Source organism: Ammodytes marinus, assembly GCF_949987685.1.
Source record: "Ammodytes marinus genome assembly, chromosome: 14".
NCBI lineage: Eukaryota > Metazoa > Chordata > Actinopteri > Uranoscopiformes > Ammodytidae > Ammodytes > Ammodytes marinus.
This window is the reverse complement of record NC_137218.1, coordinates 19052164-19075905: the sequence shown is the minus strand read 5'-3', so window position 1 is coordinate 19075905 and position 23742 is coordinate 19052164. Positions and strand designations below refer to the sequence as shown.

Below are 23742 nucleotides of genomic sequence, written 5' to 3'. Positions count from 1 at the left end.
TTGTCTCCTACACACCTTACACGTCACTTACACAATCTCACGTTAAAATTCACTTCAGTTCGTGCCTCTTGAAACCTGGTCTAAAATAGTAAAAGTCAATATATGATATCAAAGTTGGGTGTTTTTCATGGGCTTTTACAAAAATCTGATTGAAAATAAATGTTCATGAATATTATATGACTAAGTATAAAAAGAAGAAGCTATTTCACCGTATAGATCGTTTGACAGGACTGTGTGGGCGTGGCCATATCAAACATTCTCCATGGCAACATCATTTTTTTATAGAATGTTCAGGCAAAGAACTGCCATGATTGGTTCAAAATACTTATTGTGTAATAAGCACCAGAGCACAGCCCGCCTCATCTGAACCTGAATTTCTGTACATTTATCAAACTGAAATGACAATATCTTTCATTCGGATTCATAAATATGCCTAACTCCTTCAGAAGCTTACAATCATACAACTTACTCCCTAAATTACATAGTTAGAAGGATTTTGTGGATTTTCGGTTTACAGGGCCTTCAACCATTTTCTTTCATTCTTCCTCCCTGTGCAGGTACAATCCCTCCTATTAAATCAGCTCGAGGAGAAGGGGACGATGTGAAAAAACTCTTCTCCATCGGCTCCCCCGTCATCCTGGTCACTCTGGGCGTCGCCTTGCTCTTCATTATCCGCAAGAAACGCAAGGAGAAGAGGCTTAAACGATTGAGAGGTGAGCGGAACGTAAAGAGTTCAGAGAGAGAGAGAGAGATCCGTTTCATTTTGTATAATGGATTAATGTAACATGGAGTGACAGGTTGAAGCGATTATCCTCCCAAGCCAACAATAATCTAATTAAGATATTGTCCTTCTTATAGATGCCAAGAGCCTGGCAGAGATGCTTATCAGGTAAGAGTCGGCTTTTTATGAGCATATAGTTTAAGTTTTTATGACTGCTGCATATAGAGGAAGTCATATTTCACAAAGGTCAGCCTCGTAATTTTTTTTGGAAAACCTTACAAGAGTCTGACTGATGCGAGTCCTTTTCCTTGTGCGTTTACAGCAAGAACAATCGCAGTATAGACACTCCGGTGAAGGGCCCTCCTCAAGGACCGCGGCTCCACATCGACATCCCACGTGTGCAGCTGCTTATCGAGGACAAGGAGGGCATCAAACAGATAGGCATGTGGCTGAATTTGAAAGCGACGCAAAATCTCATTTATCAGCGTCTTTTATCAACTAATTAACCCATTTTATAAAACTTGTTTTTCCCCATGCCCGTAACAGGGGAGGACAAAGCAGCGGTGCCAGTGACAGACACTGAGTTCAGCCAATCGGTGAATACGCAGAACTTCTGCACAGGCGTGTCTCTGCACCACCAAGCCCTTATCCAGAACTCGGGGCCTTTGATTGACATGTCAGACATCCGACCAGGCACAAGTGAGTTGTTGTTGTTTGTTTTTTTGTTTCTTTTTAATTGTATTTTTTAAGATTTTTTGCAATGAGTATCACAGCTTTCAATGTGATAAAAAAAAAGCTCTGAGCAAGTCAATCCAGGTGAAAGCTTTGATCTTTCCTGACAGTCAAATCATGCATGTTCCCTAATCATTGTGACCTCCCTTTAGACCCTGTGTCCAGAAAGAGTATCAAATCAGCACACAGCTCCAGGAACAGATACTCCAGCCAGTGGACACTGAGCCGGCCCAGTCAGAGCCAGTCGACGGCCTCCGCGCGAACTCTCACCTCCGATTGGCGGACGATGGGCTCTCACGGCATCACCGCCACCGAGAGTGACAGCTACAGCGCCAGCCTCTCGCAAGACACCGGTGAGTCAACCTGAGCCAGTACCACTGACGCAGTATGATATTTTCATCTTTTACACTAGGGCAGTTCTTTTATAAAAAAAATAGTATTGGCATAGTGGGTAGAGCGTATATGGGTTCAGTCCTTATAGCAGTGGTCGAGGATTCGAGTCCGACCCTTTGACCTTTACTGCATGTCATTTCCCTCTCTCTCTCTCCCTATTTCCACTCTGTACTCTCTCCTCTCAACCGTCAATAAAAAAAGGTTAAAATACCAAAAAAAAAAGAAAATAGCAAAAAGTCTTGGATATTTCTGAGCCCAATATACAAGCACATCATTTGTATCTACAGCTGCACTTGTACCAGGTTACCAAACGGTGGAGAAAATATATATATTCCACCTTTAGCTTATGCAATTATTAATGAATACATTTATTTATTTATTTTCAGATAAGGGTCGCAACAGCATGGTGTCGACGGAGAGCGCCTCCTCCACTTACGAGGAGCTGGCGAGGGCCTACGAGCACGCCAAGCTGGAGGAGCACCTGCAGCACGCCAAGTTCACCATCACAGAGTGTTTCATCTCAGACAGCTCCTCCGACCAGATGACCACGGGCACCAACGACCCGGCTGACAGCATGACCTCGCTCAGCACGCCCTCCGAGCCTGGCATCTGCCGCTTCACCGCCTCCCCGCCCAAACCGCAGGACTACGACCGGCGTCAAAATGTGGCCGTGCCCATTCCCCACCGCGCCAACAAAAGTAAGTACGATGAGAAGATTGGGAGCCATGCAGAGTGAATTCTGCATGAATATATAATCCACTAAAGCACTTCATTCCCACACACTACCACATATTGTTGTATTTAAAGCGAGGGACTGCAGGTGAATAAGGTGACATTTTTTTTAGCTTATAGATATCATCATGAAACTTTGCAAGTGGATTAATTACACTAAAACAATTATGTGTATTAGTTTTTAATAAATATGCAAATTTGTCAATATCTTACTAAATATGCAAGCATTTCTGTCTCTTTAAAAACCAAAAGTCTAGATGTTCGATAAAGCCAGAGTCCAAATCTTTATTTAATTTTTTACAAATTAACAATCATTTTGAGATAATGGTCATTAAAGGTGGTTGTATAGGAGAAATATACACACGCAAACAGACAAGGTTTAGTAAAATAAACACCTAAATGTATATTTCGGACCTTTATTTGTACTTGTATGAAAGTAGACACATTATGGAAGCAAAATAGACAAAACTCTGAAAATTGACCAGTGCTTGAAAAAACATTGTCTTGCCTGCAGTGTCTCATCTTAAAACACTATCTACAGTTTAATGGATTTGAATTGATTGTATGGTCTTGTCCTGCCTCTATCTAGGTGAATTCTGCAACTTACCCCTCTACATGAAAACAGACCCATTCTTCCGCAAGCAAGGGGAGCTGCATGACCCGTGCCCAGTTGTGCCGCCGCGGGAAGCCTCTATCCGTAGCCTGACACAGCGGGCGTATCACACCCAGGGCCGTCACAAGACTCTAGACCCTTCCAAGCAGCAGGCCCTGACGCTGGGCCATTCTGGGCTGGGCAGCCTGGGTGCGAGCTCGGGCACCGCCACCCTGCCCCAGAGGACTCTCACCATGCCCAGCTCCAACACCGCTGCCACGGCTTCCACATCCAGCACGGGCAGCAACCCCACCAACAGTAACAAAGTGGGGGGCTCCAGAGACTCGCTGCTAGAGAGCAGCTCCTCTGCGCTGGGGAGACTGCAGAAACAGAGTGTGGGGGCCTACTCCAAGTCATACACGCTGGTGTAGCCCCCGCTTCTCTTGCACAGACTTTGCTTTTGCTGTCCCTACTCCTCAGCCAGTCCCACTCTGGTACTCTTCAGCCTGGGCCAGAAAGGGAATGCAACCATCTTTCTTTAAAACCCTACTACTAATAGGTGGACTGCCCAGCGTTCTGTCTAATTTTCCTCGGGAAAGGTGTTCTCCCAGACAGAGACCCAGCTAACCCCTACTTTCATGTCTGCCTGGGACTCTATAAAAGAATTACTAACTCCAACTAACAGTTCCAGCCGGCTGGTGCTCGGCTCCGCTCAGTTCTCGCTGGAGTTGCGCAGAAAAAGAAAAAAATAACAGAAATCGACTCTGTGGTCGTTTGGAAATATCGACTCTAATTGAGGAGCTTCAAAGCTCTGTGTTTATGATGATGAAGACTACGATAGCCAGTATGAAGCTGTGTGGCCATCCTGTCTTTCATACGCACACACATACTGTCCTCCATAGTTTGAGTATTATTGTCAATTTGCAGGACTTCCAGTTAAGTTCCCGTATTTTTGCTGTATCTTTCACCCTCTATGTGTCTCTTAAAGCCCCAAATAGCTATTGGCAGATTTTCTCTTAATGGTGATTCCAAAAGAAATTATTCAGGTTCTCTTCCCAGAAATGATACAAATAAATTATATCACATTAATGTTCTCCACATCTCTCTCCAGCTGAACAGTGTCTAACTCTTTAGACAAATCATGACGACCCAAATGAACCAGCTATAATTTCTCACATGACAAATAGAGAATATTTGGTATTATAAAGAATTTACATATATATTTCTATGTAGGTATATTATTGACATTTAAGTGAAATTATGACAAAGTATAAATAGTATGTACTACAATAGTGAGTATATACAGCAATTTAATGTTAATGTCAAATTTAAGAACGAGACAATCGCTCAATCATGAAATTTAAAAAAAGGTTGGACTAAAGAAATGAAAAAGTTTAGTATATATATGGGGTGTTCTGTATGTTTCTTTATGTAGCCTGACTAAGAAAAGAGTGTTTCCACTCCTGAATGGAAAGAGAGTTGCCCCTCCAAGCCCCACGTTGAGAAGGGTAGAGCAAGATTGGCTATTTAGTTCTGGCTGGCTACGTGTGTTTGGTGGAAATAATCATGGTAGAAAGCCTTCTTTAACAGTATTAAGGTCTGCTCATGAGGATATAGGCTCTTTGACTCTATTAAGCTTGTCGTGAGTCTGATATTAAGAAACCAAATTAGTGTCAAAGAGGATCTACAAATAAGTTTTAAGTAAATGTACGGACTCGAGTAATGATACAGAATCAAGGCTTCTGTCACAAATACAGTAACACATCCTTCCAACTCCTCAGCCAGCCTTAGTGTCACTCAGCCGATCTCCGCTTGTCAAATAAATGGATAACTAGCTGAAGGAATTCCAATCGTGATGTGAATGAAGTAAAATAATATAATGTTGAGCGATGTTATATGTCAGGGAGTTCAGTTTTGAAAATGATATAATGTTCACTCAATCGATATATTTGTTGTTGCCCTGTCTGAAGTACTGTATATGTCCCACTTTTCTTTATCTCCATCTCCATTTTGCGCTAATGTACATTCACACAAGAACCTACAGGAATGTATTTTTGAAGCATCTCCATAAGTCTTGTGGTTTATATTTATTTATCATTTGCTTTGTTTGTTTGTCCGTTTAGGGGGAGGGGTTTATCTGTTAGTCTGTTGATTTTGATTTTTCAAATATTCATTCTTAATTTGTTTGGGTTTTTTTTTTGTCAAAACCTTTGGTTCCAGGGGCCAAACAGTACTAAAGTATTTGGCCTGCGGCTAAAACCAGTTCAGCCAAGTGAAATCAGGGACTCGTAGCTCTTTTGGTCACACAAACTACTGTTGTTGTGTATATACTGGACTGGAGTCGGTCTGCAAACCCGAAGCATTCAGACTCCCGCCCTCTTCCCTACATTCAGCTAAATTAAAGTAAGAATTCACCACCTTAAACATACTAGAACCATCATCTCTACCTTTGTCAATGTTGTTTATAGATTAAGTCTTGTACATAAAACACAGTTTTGTATGAAGAGCTATTTTCGTCAGAATAAATCAGGGGACACATCAGGGTTGAATGCCCCAATTTCAAAATTGAAATAGTATCAAAAATAAAATAATATTTTACTTCTGAAATGGGCAAAAACATTTTTCTTTTCCTTTATGTTTTTGATACTAATTTGTTGAATTTTTATTCTTTTTTTAAAGGTCTTTTGATGTTGTCATTTGTCCTATTTACTTTTTTTTATTATCATTATTTTGTATTTTGTTCATCATCAGAAGAATCATTGCATGCTTGCTAAAAGGGAAAAATTGAAGGAAAAAATGTATGAAAATCAAAAACAAACAAAAAAAATGTTGAGGGTATCCCAAACATTTGTTTGAGTTGCTTGTTATAGCAATTGCTTGTGTTCAAAAGTACATTTTCTATGAAAAGAAAGCAAAAACTAAAAAGATCATTCTAACACCTTGTGCAATAAAGCTATCTTTCATACGTCATGGCTTCTGTCATTCTCAACAGGTTTGTTGCACGTAATCCGAATTCTTCTGAATTTACTTTCATACTACAGATAAATCTTGCAGAATGAAATGTATCATTGGACCCACCTGTGAAGCATTGATACCAAAACCAACACAAAATATAAAAAATTAAATTAAAATCAATTTCAAGGAATCCAGTATGCCGAAGCATTATAAAATGTATTTTCTGGAAGCTCATGAAAACATATGAATTTAACAATGTCAGTTAGGTTTGAGTCTGTGAGAAAAAAATTTTTTGGACCTGACTCATAGTACCTAGTCGAGGCCAAAAAACACTGGATCCACACATTCCACTATGCAACTTGATAGTGTCTTTCATTAAACCCTACCTGCTAAATAAAAATAAAATAAATACAATTCCACCCCACCAGTTTCTTAAAAGGCTTTTTGTTATCAATCTGACATCTCTTGCCAAAACTAAAATAACCCTGATGACATCATGAAATTGGTGGTAAGTACACTTAATACGTCTACAGATAGCCATAAACACGATAGACACAGAATAATGTGTATTAACTGTTTTTAACTTCCCAGTGTGTATAAGTGCAAATGAAAGCAATAAGATTGCAGGCCACAACGAACAGCAGAAGTCTTCCCAATTGACGGTGTTATTTGGTCTCCCAGTACAATATAAGGAACAAGAGAACAAAATGTGAAATTACGGAAAACAAGGGTAACAATCTGGAAACTAAGTATTTTTAAATTATTTTATTTAAAAAATAAATATGTTTTGTGTACCTATTATAATATTTCAGGGTGCAGTGCGTTCTTCTGTGCAAGAAATCTCTACATTTTGGAGAGACTGAGGAAAATAGTATAGGGCTAAACCTGTCTAAATTTATGGCACCATATTTTTCTCAGTGAGACATCTAAACATAGAGCCTAGAAACTCTGAAGTTTAAGGAGTCAACAGGAAAGGAGACCAAAATGAATGTACAGTATAAATGCATGTAAGACCCTCTTCCTCCTAGATCTACAGCTGGGCTGCCACAAGATGGCGTCATAACTTTACAATGTCAGACCCCTGCACATAGGTTAACAGATACTGTGAGGAAAGTATTCTACCAAAAGAGTCCAGTCGCTCATGACGGATATGCTGTGAATAATTGATGTTTTTCAGAGTCACCTGCACTAGTAGCTAAATACTACAGCTTCTTGTTACTACAGCAGAGGTCTTCATGCACATTATGATGAATGCTGTGTAGAATTAAGCTTGTTTGTTAGAACGATGCATCATGGGTGGCAAAGTTAAAACGGAGGCTTTCAACAGATTTGTATTGGGCCCTGATGTTTACCAAGTTTTCAGTTATGAAAACAATTTGAGCCACACTCCACAGTTCAGTGAAAAGTTTGGATAATCATAGCCTTTCTATAATATGTTGTCAGGTGACAGCAGCGCTGCAGTGGCGCTTTTCAAACTGTCACATAATGCAACAAAATGATATGCTCGATATTCATCATTCCCTGGGCGCCATTGTTGTGACAAAATGAACACTACTGCCATTATGTGGCTTCGTAATTCCTCAACAGAAACTGTATCTTAAACAATGACGTTCCAATCTTTTTTCAAACTTGAGTTTCACAAATAGTAACACTAATGGATGGAGATACTTCTCAAATTGTAATAGGCTCAATAAAAAGACACAAACACATGCACCACGAGAAAGCTGGGGACAATTTTACAAGATTTAATTTATTAACTATTATACAGTTCACATAAGGCCTTCATCTTCAAACACTATTCTCAGTTAGACAAATTCCATGGTTTGCTCTTGTTGCACAGTACATAAACTTCCATGTTTCAGCTATTTTACTTGAGTATTCGTTTTGTTTCATACTAATTTCATGTTTTAAAACAGGAAGAGGCGTTCCTCCTTCTCCCTTGGTGTGTGTTGTTTTTTTTTTGCTTTTTTTTAAATCATGCACTAAACTTAAGTGGCCTTGAACCATTCACAGAAATTGTAGAAATGGACTTTCAATCATTGAAATATACACTAGAAATGTTTTTCTACCATTGACTAAAGGGTGGTGTTCCCCAACATACAAATAAACAACCATTATAGAGTAGTACGCGCTCACTTTTTGCTCATTGAGCGGCAGATTCTCTCAGGTTGTGTCAGAAGTCAAGTGATGCAATAAGATTAATATACTTCCAGGAATTGTGTTATAGTGGGACAGCTGCTTGGTTGGTTCTGATCCAGTCTTAAATGTAACAGTTTACTGCTCTGAGCAGTTTGAGAAGAGCCTTCAGTTTAGTTCAATGAACACATTGAATGACTGACTTCCAACAGCATTGCGATTCCAAAAGTACCAGTAATTGATGATCCCAAATACTACTACAACCAACGAGTTTACTAGTCTGGTGATTGTTGCACCAGAGAACCATAATGAAGCAACAATCATCCAGAAACGTATGTTTGCTGGTCCATTTTTACTTGTCTCCACCGAAAAAGACAGTGCTTCCTCTCTTTAAAGGTTACAATGGTCAAGTCTTCATTAACAGTGCTGCCACTGGAAATAAGCTGCTTGTTTTCAATGAAAAGGGAGGACAATATGCCAGCACAAAACTAATTCACTAGAGCAGGTAAACGGCCGGTGGTGCGTCCTGAAGATGTCTCATCCACAAACACTAAACGTTTTACTCATCCTTGTGTTGTATAGCAGGACTAGCAGTAACAGTGCTTTGAGAATACTAAACCTTCTGCGTTCAAAGGTCCTTAATATTAGATGAATACAAAGAGCTTGGTTTGATAGACAGCCACAGCAACACATCCAGCAACCTATCGTGTTTCAAGCGTTTGGTTTCCATGGACACCAGATGGCAATATAGAGTTGTGTTATGGTAAGGTATGACTAGGTTGACACATTCAAAATATAAATGTCTCCTTCACTTGACTGATGGCAGGCAGAGTCCTCTCTGATATTATAATGGTCTAGTTAATCCAAACTCCCCTAAGCGCCCACTCTGATCAACCAATAGTAGAGAGAGGACAAACTCTGAGAAACACATTTTTCACATGGCTGGATGAATGAGGAATGTAAGTAGATCCAGATTTCCCATCAACCTAAAAATGGGACCTCTGGAGCAACTTAAACAACGTAGGTTTTTAACAAAAGGACAAGCCTGCACTGATGCCACACTCAACCACTAAACAAACAATATGGACAACTAATCAATGTGGCATTTCTTCTAATTTAACAATACACTATCAAAAAAGTGCTTCAGATAAGTCTGTGGATACAAAAACAAGTTTGATGTAAACAAAAATTGATCTGCCAGAGCTCTGTAGAGGCAATGGGTATGGCTGTTTTTGAGCTGTGAAATTAAAAACACACAAGAAAACAGTATGTTAAACAAACAAACAAACAAACAAACAAAAATCCCCTCAAGAGGGAAAAACAGTGAACATTAAAGTGCATCCCTGGATGTGTAACCCCCCCCCATTCCTGTCCCTTCCCTCCCCATGCTGACCCCTCAAGTAGAGCCAATGAGAGAAAGCCCAAAGGCAGAAGATAGAGGAACCCTCTGCTTTATGGAGCAAACTGCTGCCCAAAGGACCTACAGAGGAACGGTCTAAAATCCAGTGGCAGTACTTTCATGAGAGAGAAAGAAAAAAAATACAACAGTTTGATACAGATAAAAACTTTGTGACCACAAATCAATTCTTCCAGCTTGGCAGAGAGGTTTCTACTGTATTTCGTGGTAGTGTAGGATAAGTGGTGGCTGTTGAGAAGAAGAGAGGCTTTGCTGCGAAAGCGACCTCTGTCCTCCACTTCTGACCTAACGACACATTCCAGGCGAACCCGGGCTCAGGAGGGCAGAGGAAGAGTCACTGACAATGGTAACCTGCCCTGGTGAACACAAGTATGGATACAAATGGCAGATAAGGGAATATTTCTTCAAAAACTCCCCATCTCCTATCTTCATAACCTTGGTTGTCCATGATTAAAAATGTAGTAGTTTCCGAGTGCACATTTTTCTGTGTGTGTGTGTGTGTGTGTGTGTGTGTGTGTGTGTGTGTGTGTGTGTGTGTGTGTGTGTGTGTGTGTGTGTGTGTGTGTGTGTGTGTGTGTGTGTGTGTGTGTGTGTGTGTGTGTGGGGTGTGGGTGTGGGTGATAAGGTCCAGCATCGTCATGGGCACATGTGGTTTCACCGTCTCTCACAGCGTCTCTTGTTCGGCGGGGGCATGGTGGGAGTTGGGATGCTGGTGGAGGGGAGGGAGCAGAGACTGCAATGGGGACTGGGGGGTGGTGGGCGGGGACTGCTGCAGGGGGCTAAAGTGTGAGGCGGTGTGGGGGGGAGAGGAGCGGTAGCAGGAGTAGGCAGAGCTCCCGCCCAGGGTGGTGGTGGGCGAGGCAGGAAGGCCCGCCAGGCCAGTGGGCGAGTCCAGGAGGGGCTGGTTATAAAAGAAGAATGCACACTGATGGATGAAGGTCTCGATGATTGTCTGGTAGGTGCGCGTGGCAGTCAGGGCGTCCATAGTGGTGAAGTCGGGCCTCATGAGAGTGGGCCAGAAACAGATGGACAAGTTTTCGCTGGTCATCAAGTTCAGCCTGCTCAGCTGGCTCACCCTGGGAGAGAAAAACACATAGACACCAATTTATTCATTCTGGTCATATGGTGCAGACTCAAAACAGATGGGTTTCGATCCCAGTAGACCAACAAATGAAAGTGATATAAACAGTAGGTAGGGGAACTTACTTGTGTAAGTGGCTTAGTACGTATCTGAAGACGTCGTAATTCTCCCTGGGAAACCTCCTTAGGACATCCTTCATGGTATACAGCCTCTGTTCTCTGTCATTGATTTCTGCGCACACGCACACACACGTTAACATTAAAATTGAAGTAGTAATGTATGTAGTAATGTTGTAATTTGGAACTAAAATGGCTCGCTACACCACCATTAACATTGTTGTTGTCGACACTTAAACACCTACAAACAGCTTTGCCGAAGTCTAGCCGACCCCTCTTCCCTCCCAAAGAAACAATCTTTTTATGCTCTAGTAAAACAAGACCCTCCCAGCCCAGCAGTGTTTGCTTACTGAAAGCATCCAATAGGTCCACCTGCAGAGCACAAGGCACCAGGGGCTCAGGCAGCTCAGAGAAGAAGCTTTTGAGGCCTCCAGCCACAGTGTTTATGGCGTAGTCTTTCTCCACTAGGTCTAATCCGTGGTCTACACAAGGAAAAGGAAAGGGTTAAAGACATCAGAGAGAATGGGTCTATCAGTAGCAGCTGTCACGAGAACAAAACAATCAGTGGCATGTCACTTTCCTTTGGTAACTCTGTTTATGTTTTGATTAGCAAGCCACATAATTACATGTCAAACAGCTGGTTCAAACAAGCCTGATGGCAACTCACCCTGTTCAAACTGCCTCTGCATGCCTTCCATCTCTGACTTGTTGCCACTCACGCGGTATAAACCCTCTGTATTCAGGCCTGAGGAAAGAGAGTGCAGCGGAGAAAAGGGGGAAGACGCAGGGGGGCACAGTAGGAAAGAGGCACAGCAAAAACACTTCATTAGCCCCGTTGCAAACAGAAATGGCAATACAGATGCTGCCAGTGTCTAGAGGAGTACTTCACCCTTGTATACTATTTTAACATCAGTTTGTTGCCATGAACAGGTGCACTGGAGGTCTAAGCGTGTTCATGTAACTTATCAATACCATCAATTTAATTAAAGAATTGTAACCAACGGTGAAGAAAAAACACTTAAATATAACCATGTCAGTATTTCAATTGGATTTGCAGCACCTGTTAACCCAAATGCATTAAATCCTTTTAACAATGTATTTGGGGGAATTTAAGTTAAGAGGAAGCCCGAACAACTTACCTGTTGTCTCAATGTAGCGGACACACTTTTCGATGAAGAGTGGGATGGGTCTGTCAGGGGTTACCACATTCACGAGCGGGACCCCAAAGTAAGTGCTCTCTGGGGGCTTGGAAATCGCTGGACGGGACTTTGTTCTAGTTTTCTGTGAAGAAAGCAAGATAGTGTCTCAAACAGGGATGATCATTGTTGATACTAAGTGGCACGCATTGGATTCTAACAAAATGTGTTGTTCCCCATCAGCAGCAAACCAGCAGTTCCTTACATTCAGTAACAACCTTAATGTTTATATTTTCCCCAAGACAGACAGCTTACACATGCTCAAATAACCGTAAGCACAATATATGTTACACAATCTGTGCCATTATACCTATAGAAATGGCAGTGATTTTTCACAACAAACTTTTTTATGGGTTAACAGTAATTCATTCTACATATAAGTGAAAATGATTAGGATAGAAGGTGGTAAAATACATACCTTCGCTGTACGTCGCAGGCTCTTCAGAATGTTCCTCTTCTTTGGGTCCTCAATCTCCTCAACAAGACTTTCGCCTTTCAGGGTCCCAAAGTCATCTTCTTTGGACTTTAGAAGAGCTCCTATCTCATCATCACTGCCTATGAAGCTTGTGCGAAAGCTGCTGAACTTGCCGAGCCGCTTGGAACGGTCACGGTAAAGGCGAGGCTTCACCCCAATAGCTGAGAACTTCCTCCTTCGCTCCAGGGAGCTGCTGTCTGCTTCGCTGTCTGAGCCATTTCCATTCGAGTGCATCCTGTTGGAGTTGCGGATGGTGATGATTTTGCCTTGCGTGCTGTCGTGTGGCACTGAGTAGATTATCTCTTCATTGCTCGGGCGGGGCTTTGAAACTGCATCAATGGGTTCGGCGTAGTCTGAGGGATCGTAGCCCACGTCCCCACCAGGAACCCAGGTAACAGCAGAGGGCAGGGAGCGACGATGACCTAGCGTGTCCATGTATGGGTTACGGCTCACCTTACGGAAGTCAAAAGTGACACCCGGTTTAACTCTCACTTTGTTGTTAAGTTTGTTATCAAAGTCTCTGATATCAGATATGACAGAGATGTCACTGGAATCTAAATCAGGCAGGTTGAAGCCCCCGCTATGAGACGTGAGTGTGCCGTCATAGTACGGTGGTGATGGCTCTACGTCATCCTCTGAATCCAGGAACATGGTGACAGGACTGGGAGAACTGCAGCGTGGGGAGTACACATTTTCATTGGTGCATGCTTCCGCAACATTATCGTACATGTGTGTGGCCTCCACAATGTTGCGTTTCTCTACCACCTCCATCAGAAAAGAGTGGAACATTTCTATCCTGTGCAGGCCTCCCACCACGCCCCCGGATCCACAAACCACACTATTGAAGCGACCCTCAATCTCATGGGCTAGCTCCTCTCCCTGGATCAGCTGCTCACAGGCGTAGTCACTGTCAGTGAGCTCTGCCTGGCTATCTCCCACTGCCAGTAGCTGAACCGGGATGATGTCCTGAACCTCGCACAAGAAGGCACACAGGGTCTCCAGGGAGGCTTTTCTAGAGACTGAGTACACAGCCATGTAGCCGTGCACTAACCTACTCTTCCTCAAGGTGAAGGAGGCGTGGTATGAGAGCAGAGAGAGCTCTATTGCCAGTTTGTGTCCACCAATTGTCTGCTCCAGCAGTACTGAGGTGCCACTGTTAGACATAGGCCTGCAGTGCGGATGCATTAGGAAAGGGGACAGGAGTTGCTCAATGTCATAGGAGTCGCCACACATTAAGCACATGACAATGCGAAGGTCTGCCTCTGGAGCCGGCTGATGAGGAGAGTCCCGGAGTCCAGGAGGCTCTGGTAGGAGGGGTGGAGAGCTGCTACTAAAGGATGTGCTCCTTCTTAGATCCAGAAGGCCCCTCAGCACCTGGTTGATTTGAGTCTCATTGATATTATGGCCATAGCCCACGCCAGGGGTAGCAGGGTCTAAAAAGCTAGCCTGCAGTCTCCTTGCGACTTGCTGTCCCTGTGTTATTAGGTTTAAAGCAGTTTCTCCACCTATATCCACATATGAGCCTACACCCCGTTTAGTGACTAAAAGCAGTGATGTTGGCAGCTGTGCTAGCTGGCTATCCCTTCGACCTAGAGTTGATTCCCTAATTCGCTCAAGGCTTTCTACCACATAGGAGAGGGACTCCTTTGAATTATACAGACACAGACATCCGTGAGGTGCGAAAGTGGGGGTGTGGAATGAATTTACAGGAAGACGTACATTTCCTTCAATGGGTCTCAGTGTCAACTCATACATCTTCCCGTCTAATACATACCAGTCATCATTTGTGCAGAGAGCCCTAATCTCATTGGCAAATTCTCTGGCTAGTCCATCCTTCCCTAGTATGACAAGGTTAATTCTGTCAGCCTTGGTGTCCCCAAAATGAGCTTTCACGTCAAAAAATGGGTAACAAGTGGGGAAACGTGAAGCTAAGATTTGTTCAATCTTAGTGTCTCCGCAGTGAGGACTGCTAGGGCAGGTTTCCTTGGTAGGATGATAGACAAAGTGAATATGCTTCAACACCAGTGCATCTCTTTCAGCTGGAAGCTTTTGTAAAGTCTTGAACCTCTGTTCCTCCCCTAAAAGCTCCTGAATTGCCCCCATCTTCTCCTTGCTTGGCTTGGCATCAACCTCAAGCTCATAAAAAAGCTCAGAGTACTCCAGTAAGAGCTCCTGGAAGTCTTCTTTAGCGCGGTCAATGATTTCCTTCTGATGGCGGTTGTACAGTTCCAAGTACTCTTGCTCTTCTAGCCACTGGTAGAAGTCTTCATTCATGATAAAGCTGCGGGCCTCCTCCCAAGGTTTCCCAGGTGTGACAAAGGGAGAGGACGCTAACTTCTGCTTAAACTCCAGCCTCATCTCTGCCCTTCTGCACTCATTACGCAGGTGTTCCAGGTGGGCATTAAATATGTCCTCTGCTTCAGCTGTCTCAAGTAGGTCTGAGGGGATTCGCTCATCTTCCATGTTATCAATGTGAGATGTATCCTCCCATGGGGAATCCTCCAGAACAACAAACCAGTGGGCAAAGTGTTGCTTGGACTCAAGGACCTTCTGTACCCCAGACCAGCTTAGCTGATCTATCTCATCCAGGTCAGGCACCAGAGAACTAAGTGCTAATGGAAGAGTGCTCAAGTATATTTTCCGACGCCTCTCAATATGGTCCTGCTTCAGACGGTAGACATGCTGTTGAAAAAGCTTCTTGCATTTGGCCGTTCCCTCCAAGAAGACATATTCTTTGTACTCTGGGGAGGTGTTCATGCGTCGACTGGTGTTTAACCAGGTTTCATTATGATTCTTTACTATACGGTTGATAAGCCATTCATAGCGATCCTTGGCAGAGGCTATCTGCTGACTCTGGAGCTTTAGGGCTTCAAAATATGGAATTATCTTGGGCTTGCCCCTGCCCTTATCAATAAGTTGAACCAATGTGTAAAAGGCAAGGTCCACATTTATATTTGAGCGTGCAGACGTCTCAACTACTGGCAGACTCTTTTTTGTGATGGCAAAGGTATGTGCATCTTTGATGTAGCGTTCAACTCCTTCATCGCATTTGGTGAGGACTAGCACAATGGGCTTCTTAGTCTTGCTAAGATGACCATACAGGTTTGTGACAAACTTCAGCTGGTCATCAAAGTTTCGGTTCATGCCCCGGCTGACATCAACACAAAGCAGGAAGCCATCAACCTGCAGCTTGCCCTCTGGCATTTGTTTCTGCTCAAAGTCTTGCTCCAGGCCCAGCTGATCTGTACAGAAGTACATGAGCTTCTCTGCTGAAGACAGCTTGGTTCCAGCGGCCCGTTTGATGTATGGCTGCATAGCAGTGCTACGGTGTGGCTGAAATGTCTGGTCATCGATAAATTCAGTTTGCTCCACAACATGCATCCTGCACTCAGGCCCCTCATCAAGAACCCGAGACACCTCTCCCCAAAACAGAAAGTGATCATTATTAACCACTCTGCCCCCAAAGTCACTGGTGCTCAACACGGATGTGTGGTCCAGGTAGAAGTCATCAGCACTAGACCTCACATACCTATTACAAAAGCAGGACTTGCCAACCCCACATTGCCCCTTCTCTTTCTCTGTTCCTGACAAACCCACCACAATGAGGTTGTAAATGGGCGATCGGGCATCTTGCTTTTTTGCCATCATACTCTGCTGATGGTCATCCTGCCATACACAGGCACTGTATAAAGGATAGCACTTGAATGTTTGTCCATAAAGTTGCGGATCCACAGAGGAGATCAGATTTCACTTTCTTCTGCTGGGCTTCGATTTTCAATAAATAGCATTGCAGTGATATGAGCAGAGGGTTATCTCAATCATTCTTGTATCAGATCCTGTAAAAAAAAGAAAAAAAGAAGACAAAAATCAGATAAAATTGATATTAAACAAATATACATTTTGAATTATAAGGGTAAAAATTACTTTTTGAAAAAACACCAAATGATAGACCCTATGTCTAGGACATACAAACCAAACCAATAACAGGTCATTGATCAAAAGGAATGTGTTACTGACAGTTTTTAGATAACAAAATGTTCATAGCATTTGATAAAGTATGTCAACCTGCATAAGACCTTTTCCTATCTCTATCTTTCTTAATAACTGAGTGATCTCTAAAAATAGCATAATATGAGAATGACAAGAGGCACATTGTATTGCATTGGGTGCCCATATCCTTTGTACACCAAATGATATTGAAAGAATGTACCCTCTTCATGACACCTTGCCGTTATCAAACACTACCATATATTTGGCACCATCTAGCAAGCACCAAAAGCATATTGAAGATAGCTTTACAGGACCAGTTATGCCAACTAGTCACAGTATCTCATGCCAGGGGTTGTAGATATATACAAATAATGGCCAAAACAAACACAACTTCAAAATGAGGAAGTGGTGATGTTTTACAAACTTCACAAAATTCTCAAGCAGATTGATTCTAGGGTAATATTTTTAATTATTTAATAAATAATGTCAAAAAGAGACTTTTAAAAGCCCATCTGTTTTCCTGGGCTCACAGTGACATCTTCAATGTTCTTGTTGTGTATGACCAAAACCCAAAAAGGCATTCAACTGACTGTCATAGAAATCTAACAACAAACAGCAAATATTCAAATGCATATGAATAATGGATCAACTAATTGATTATGGTGATTATTTGCCTCTGGTCCACTCATCTCAAAATAGATTCCTGTAATATCAAGAAAGGATCAAAACGACGACATGAATCCTCCAAGAAAACATGTTGGGAGTGGTGCTCTTTAAATGATGATGTCAGCTGATCAGTGAGCAGGGTGGTAAGCATGGAAATGACTGTGTTTTGGGCATCTCAGTCTTTCAACCTCAATGAAACTGCAGATATCAGCCCAGCCCCCAAAGACAAAACACTGAATGAATGAAGGAATTATTACAGAGAGTCGGACACGTGTAGGCTACAATCTAAGCCAAAGGACACTTAACTTGCACAACCGGTTAAGAAACCTTATGTTAATACTTCCATTGTTATTGCATTATTGATTATTGCCCCCATTTGTATAGCACTGACGCAATTCTGATACAATAATTAGCTCAAATGATGTAGAAGGGAAATGACCAGCTCCACTTATGTGCAATATGATTCACTGGAGTCAAATATCATGACACAATTAATGTTATCTGCTTATGAAACCAATACCATGTCCAATGAAATGATGGCCACACATGGGAAACAACCAGCTCTTGGCAGGGTCAAAAGAAACCATGGGCACACACCGCTCAGCTGAGCTAGGCCTTAGCCTACCCAAATTAACAGGCATGTTATTTGCAAATAAAAACAAAACTGCCCAAGCAGCATCCAAACTGTTTACTGGATCGCACCTTTGTGCTATTTCTTTCACATAACCTACTTACTCGGATACTATTTTGTAACGTTGCATGTTTTGCAAAGGATTACCAGATAACATGGGCTTTAGGGTGCACGGAGAGGGGCTGACCACGCCAGGCCGACTGTATAATGAAATTACAGAACCGAAATATGGCATAGCCTACCTTTTCCACACCGACAGACAATGTTTAAAGGGAAAGTTATTAACCCAGCTGTTTAATGGACAGCTTGACTAGGAAATCGCACATAAAGACGAAGACATGTAGAGTAATACGTACCATCGCATTTCTCCCTTTCTCCTCTTGCATCTGTCAGGTCAGCGCTTGCCGCAGCCCTCGCCGCCTGATGTGCATTTATAAGCATAAAGCCGCAGAATACACCATGGGTCGTATCAATTCGCAGATAATACTGATAATACTACAGCTGAGCTTGTGCGATGTGCTGATTTGATTTAAGTATCCATTGCCCATGCCTGGATTCTCTTGTTCATCGCCACAGTCTTCGTTGCAATAAATACGGGGAAGGAAGGTAGAAATAAATATCCCAAATGATAGATCAATCAATGTTTGTTCTTGCAAAGGGTCTTCCTCATGAGAAATGCAGGCGTGTTGAAATCTGCTTAGCCGTCTTCTCCTCGCTTCACCACGTTGCTTTTCCAATAATTATTCTGTCCATTGTTATAACGCTGGAACGGGATCGCACACACGAGACAACGCTTGAGTTTGTTGCAATCCCCGTGGCTTTTCGTCTGAAATGTGCTTCTACTGCTACAATAAATTGTTCATGTCCTGGTCAGTTTGTGAGCAGACTGCGTGTGTGAAAGTGGTATTTCAGCCAGCTTTCCGATAATGGCGGCGGCCCTCCTCCACAGGCCTAGTTCTTCTCTTCTTTTCTTTGGGAAAAGGGAGCAGTGGTGGAGACAGAGGCAGCGGAGAGAGGGACTCACCCAGCGGCGCCCTCACACAACTGCAGCAGGTCGGCTCTCTAGCTCACCAGTGTGCTATATGCGGGGGCTCGTTACTCCCCAAGTAATCGATTTCTTTCCATTATTGTCCACATTTCAAAAGTATCGCCACGTTGTTTGACCCATACTCGCCCGAGAGCAACCATTACTTACTCTGATAAATTATTATTCCTTACTTAGAGCATAGGACGATGATGACCGACCGATTCAAGCCTTCCTCGCGACCTAAAACTAGCAGTAGTTGTAACGTTATTATAGTGCGCGTGCCCTAAACATGTCCGCACTTGTTCCTGTCAGCGTGTTTGGTACAATAACATTGACATAATATTATAATAAAAATAGGCTATTAATGAAGCGTTTGCCCATAGAAAGTATAGGTTTCCAGGACTTCACTCTGCTTCTAGGTGAAGTTTTATAAGCTAGTCTACTTTGTAGGCTAGTTATCCAAACACTTTTCTTCTAGGCTGTAACAATGAGGTAGGCTAATATACAGTAGCCTATATGCTACTGGCTATTTTGCGTATTGTGTATGGTTTTATTTTCATGCTACAATAAACTTAAAGTGTGGTAAAGTTAATTGACGATTAGAGTATCAACTTTAGTAGGCCTGGCCAAGAGCCTTGAACGCCCCTTTTATAAGACCCCTAGGAAGCCCATATTCTAGGGCTCTGGTCTGACCTACACAACACATAGCCTATTACTAAAAATGGAAAACTCAATAAACACATTGTTAAAAAAAAAAGTAGATAACTACTATAACCCTAAGGCTGTGTAAGTTTGGTCCAGTGGTTCCAAGTCTAGGGGCACCTCCAAAGGTCACAAGATAATATGAATGGCTTGTTATGACTAATTGGAGAAGAAAAGTTTTGATAGGTTAAACCCATCTGACTTCATTCAATTTGACTTCATTGAACATTGCACAGTTAGTCATATAATGTGAATGTGAGAAGTCTTTGTTAACTCATAGACATCTGAAGTATGACCACTTTCGGTGTTGGATCATAAGCCAAAAGGTTAAGATTTCTGGTTTTATCTAGTCTATAGCAAAATATTTTTCTTAACAGGCCTTTTGTGCATTCTTTATGTAACATTTTAATCTGAAACATAACTGGTAACCATTCCTGGGAAATGCATGTTATATTAAATAAAGCCTAGTTAAAAGTACTTTATATTGTTCTTAATTTGAAGTAGAAGTATGCCGTAGAATAAAAAGGATGTATGCTCAAGTAAAGAAGACGTTTCTCAAAATTGCCCTTAGGTAAAGTTCTTCAGTGCACTTTTTTTTAACATTTCATCAATGTCCTACTAGGGGAATGACTGCAGCATGCACAGTATCCTGGAGTGGCTCATGAATTCTCTAAAGGTCCAAAGCACAAAAGGGATATGAGATATAGATCTCATAATTCAAATAATCTAAAAAGTGAACTGCGGCAGCCACCATGCATTTTCTAATATACTTACAAGTTGGCCTGTACACGTTCACAGTACAGTACAATCTCTTCAACAGAGGTTGGCATCAGTCTTTGGCATCATATCTGATTACTTTGCGCAGACCATTAACTTCAGCGTTGCCGCCTCCTTGCGGACTTATAGGCTGCAAACTACCTGTCATTTCTATCACCTTTACAGTGAAGGCTTAATGTGGTTACAGTTATTATTTGCTCTAAAGATTTCATACTTTTTTTTTTTTAGAAAGTGCCTTTGTTGTGCTGTAATTTCATCCCTCTCTCTCTCTTTCTGGATTCAGTGGTTCCAATTGGGAGTGCATTTAGTCTTCTGGGAAAAGAAGGTCAGCGTGGCAATGGATTGTATAGTCTACGAGCTTCACCTTCAGCTGTACAAGTAACCCAAATTGTGGCAACCAGGCTGCTACTGGAGAAGGAGAGGCTGTGCAATGCACTCTTAAATTAACAAGTAAGACCAGGTAGGCATATGCATTGTATGTATTTTTGATATTTTACAGATATGCATTTGTATTATACTACAGATATGCATGTGTATTACATTTGAAATATAAAAAAAAACATAATTATGTGCATATGTAATGATTTTAAAGATGCATACAATTTTCTCGCCATGCTTTTACTGTATTTCAGTTGAATTAATGAGAGCTCCTGGTCGCCGGTGCATGGTGAATGAAATATTGAGAGCTGTTTAAATCTATTACCAGGATCCTGCATGCAGATAGGAATTCTGTCATTTGTTTTGCCCCGACAATGAAACATTCCATCTGTTTGGCATTCAATTAAGAGTCAAGCAGTCATCAAACTCATAAGGAGTCCTCTTTCTGTGGACCAATTGTAAACGCAGTCCATCCCTTTCACATGCATTGAGGCGTAGAAGCCAGCTCAGTGTAATTGATATTACTACCACTAGGCCGAGCCCTAAGCTTTCCTTTCATTCAGGACATCAAGAGGAGTTGAACGAGTGAGAAGCTAATGCGTATTCCCCCAGTGATCATGCAAAGGAAGTTGTTACATTATTAGTCTGAAACCCTCACCCTCATGTTGACTGCATTTTTTTATTATCAAAAGAAAACAAACTGAAGATCACTACTAGTAATCAATAGATACTTTTTTCTTTTGTGTTTTGTTTTAAAAACAAAAGTGTACAAATGATTCATAGGGTTTTGTTTTACACCTTGGCCAATTTATAAAGTAGCTGTTGTGGTGTAACGGGGATCTGGGGGATGATAGGCATGTAGAGGTGAGAATGGGGTTAAAGGGACAGCAGATGGGTGCTGAGGGAGCTCAGCACAGATGGACAATAGGTGGGGAAATGGCGTCTCATGGACATGATAAACTGTTTGGAAAGCTTTGTTAGTTAACCAAAACACCACTCAAATATATTTTTCTTATTTTCTTAGTGAAGTTCTTTATACTGAAGCATGAAGAATACACAGGAAAGAAAAGATTAGAAATAGAGAAACATTTTGTTAAGGATGGCATGGTGATATTTAAATGAGCTATGTGCTAAAGATTACATTTGATAATCTCATTTATTCTGTCACATAAATTGTTTGTGTGTGTGTGTGTGTGTGTGTGTGTGTGTGTGTGTGTGTGTGTGTGTGTGTGTGTGTGTGTGTGTGTGTGTGTGTGTGTGTGTGTGTGTGTGTGTGTGTGTGTGTGTGTGTGTGTGTGTGTGTGTGTGTGTGTGTGTGTGTGTGTGTGTGTGTGTGTGTGTGTGTGAGAGAGAGAGAGAGAGGGAGAGAGAGAGGGAGAGAGAGAGAATAAAAAAGAACGGAGCAGACCCAACCCATTTTCCACCCCGCCCAAATAAGTCATCATTCCTCTATGAGAAAACCTTAGCTATTTCAATACCAACTGAGGAAAAATTATAACTATGCCTTAGACTCAATCACGCAGAGAAAAGTAATCATAGGATTCTGCAGATTTCTTCGGCAATATGTCAGATGTTCAGAATTAGTTTCTGAGTTTTTAATGTAATTATCTGAAAATTGAAGTCAGGAAGAGGGTGGTATTGGCCAAAACAGTAAAATGTTCTGGTATCGAGTTTGGCAGGGTTGGATGTGTTGACAGCTCATGGGTGGGTAGTAAGTGGAGGAACTCCTGAGCAGCAACAACACACGGTCATGAAGGAAGACCCTGAGCACCAGGAAACAGCTAGGAAGGAAATCCTTCTTGCAGGAACTGCTAAACAAAGATAGGAATCCTCAGATGGAAAATGTTGCATGGAGGACACGTCATAAGCTCAGGTGGTGAAGATTCCCTCCATAGCCTACTACTGTAGTTTCCCTCTGAAGGACTTTAGTGCCTTTCTGATTTCATGGGCAGGAAGACCGTGCCAGATGCTGGTATGTGTTGTGTGTTCAGAGTTGAGAAACCACATGTGTTAGGAGAATGCTTTCAACATGCATGTGGTTAGACATGGTATGTCTTGGATGCCCTTCAAACATGTCTGAGATGCCTGACATCAAAATACTCAAACGTGGCTCTGGCAACGTTTGCAGTGTAATCCAAACATTCATTTGAGTTTACTTTACTCTTCCTGTGCTATTCCCCCATGGAGCTTTGTATCCATGTGACCTCTGAAGCTGTGATGCTGAAGGCACCTGGGGGCCAGGCATGGACATTTATTTCCTCAAAGCATTGCTCTGATATGGCAACACTATGCTGTAGTCAACGTTTCTGTGCTAGCCAAAGGATCAACTATCACCCAATTGAACAAGGTCCTTTTGATTTATGCTCTCCATACAAAATCACTTTGCAGTGACGGATCATTTTAGGCGATGCTGGTGTGAATAGAGCATATGTAAATCAGCAGGAATGCAGTGAGTATGCTAGGGTTAGGCGTAATACAAAATATGTGCCTGAAAAAGTTCAAGTGACGGTCGGTAGATCGAGCAAGACTGCTTACCATATATAGTAAAAAGTAGTATATTTTGAACGCACCAAAATTCTGCCATCGTTTTGTAAACTGTAGCCTATATAGGCAAGAGGCAGGATTTTTTCTTCTTCCTCGCTTAGAGAACTATTGAGACAGCCAGTGATTGAAAGAGAGCTGTCTCCATCTGGGCAGCATTATTCAGATTCCTCAGTGTTGGAAGATTTGATGATGCTGGCAAAGGACAGAGAGAGAGGAAGAGAGAGAGAGAGAGAGAGAGAGAGAGAGAGGCATGGAGTCAGAGTGAGGGAAAATGGGTAGTGAAACCAGAGGAGGGCGCTGTCTTTCCGCCGAGACGATGTGGCCTTGACTGCACTCGCACACAAAAAAACCCACCTCTGACTAGCGGGATTGGAAGAAACTTGGAATCTGATGTTCCATGCACACACAGCTACTTTGATGTCAAATTTGACAGCGATTTAAGTCTCAAATGTATACAGTATGATACTGTGATATGAGTTTT

The 23742-nt window shown here is 42.2% G+C and overlaps 2 protein-coding genes across 3 annotated transcripts in view; one reads left to right on the top strand and one right to left on the bottom strand.

Moving 5' to 3' along the window:
* LOC307260802 (cell adhesion molecule DSCAML1-like) overlaps nt 1–3601 on the top strand; it is a gene marked incomplete at both ends in the record, with an annotated part of 57525 nt that extends 53924 nt beyond the window's left edge. For both annotated transcript variants that reach the window (XM_080041124.1, XM_080041125.1), the window contains 7 exons: nt 558–713; nt 859–889; nt 1044–1162; nt 1268–1420; nt 1606–1806; nt 2233–2544; nt 3168–3601. In XM_080041124.1, the coding sequence (XP_079897250.1) occupies nt 558–713; nt 859–889; nt 1044–1162; nt 1268–1420; nt 1606–1806; nt 2233–2544; nt 3168–3601 (1406 nt within the window). The remainder of the gene's footprint in view (nt 1–557; nt 714–858; nt 890–1043; nt 1163–1267; nt 1421–1605; nt 1807–2232; nt 2545–3167) is intronic.
* Nucleotides 3602–7869: 4268 nt separating this feature from the next.
* Nucleotides 7870–19029, bottom strand: arhgap35b (Rho GTPase activating protein 35b). The gene is made up of 7 exons (XM_080041091.1): nt 18190–19029; nt 12490–16382; nt 12015–12156; nt 11543–11620; nt 11226–11357; nt 10885–10990; nt 7870–10754 (listed from the first exon to the last, which is right to left on the bottom strand). Exons 2-7 carry the CDS (start codon nt 16192–16194, stop codon nt 10343–10345), a joined length of 4575 nt encoding a protein of 1524 aa, XP_079897217.1. The 5' UTR covers nt 16195–16382; nt 18190–19029; the 3' UTR covers nt 7870–10342.
* Between the last annotated feature and the right edge of the window lie 4713 nt (nt 19030–23742).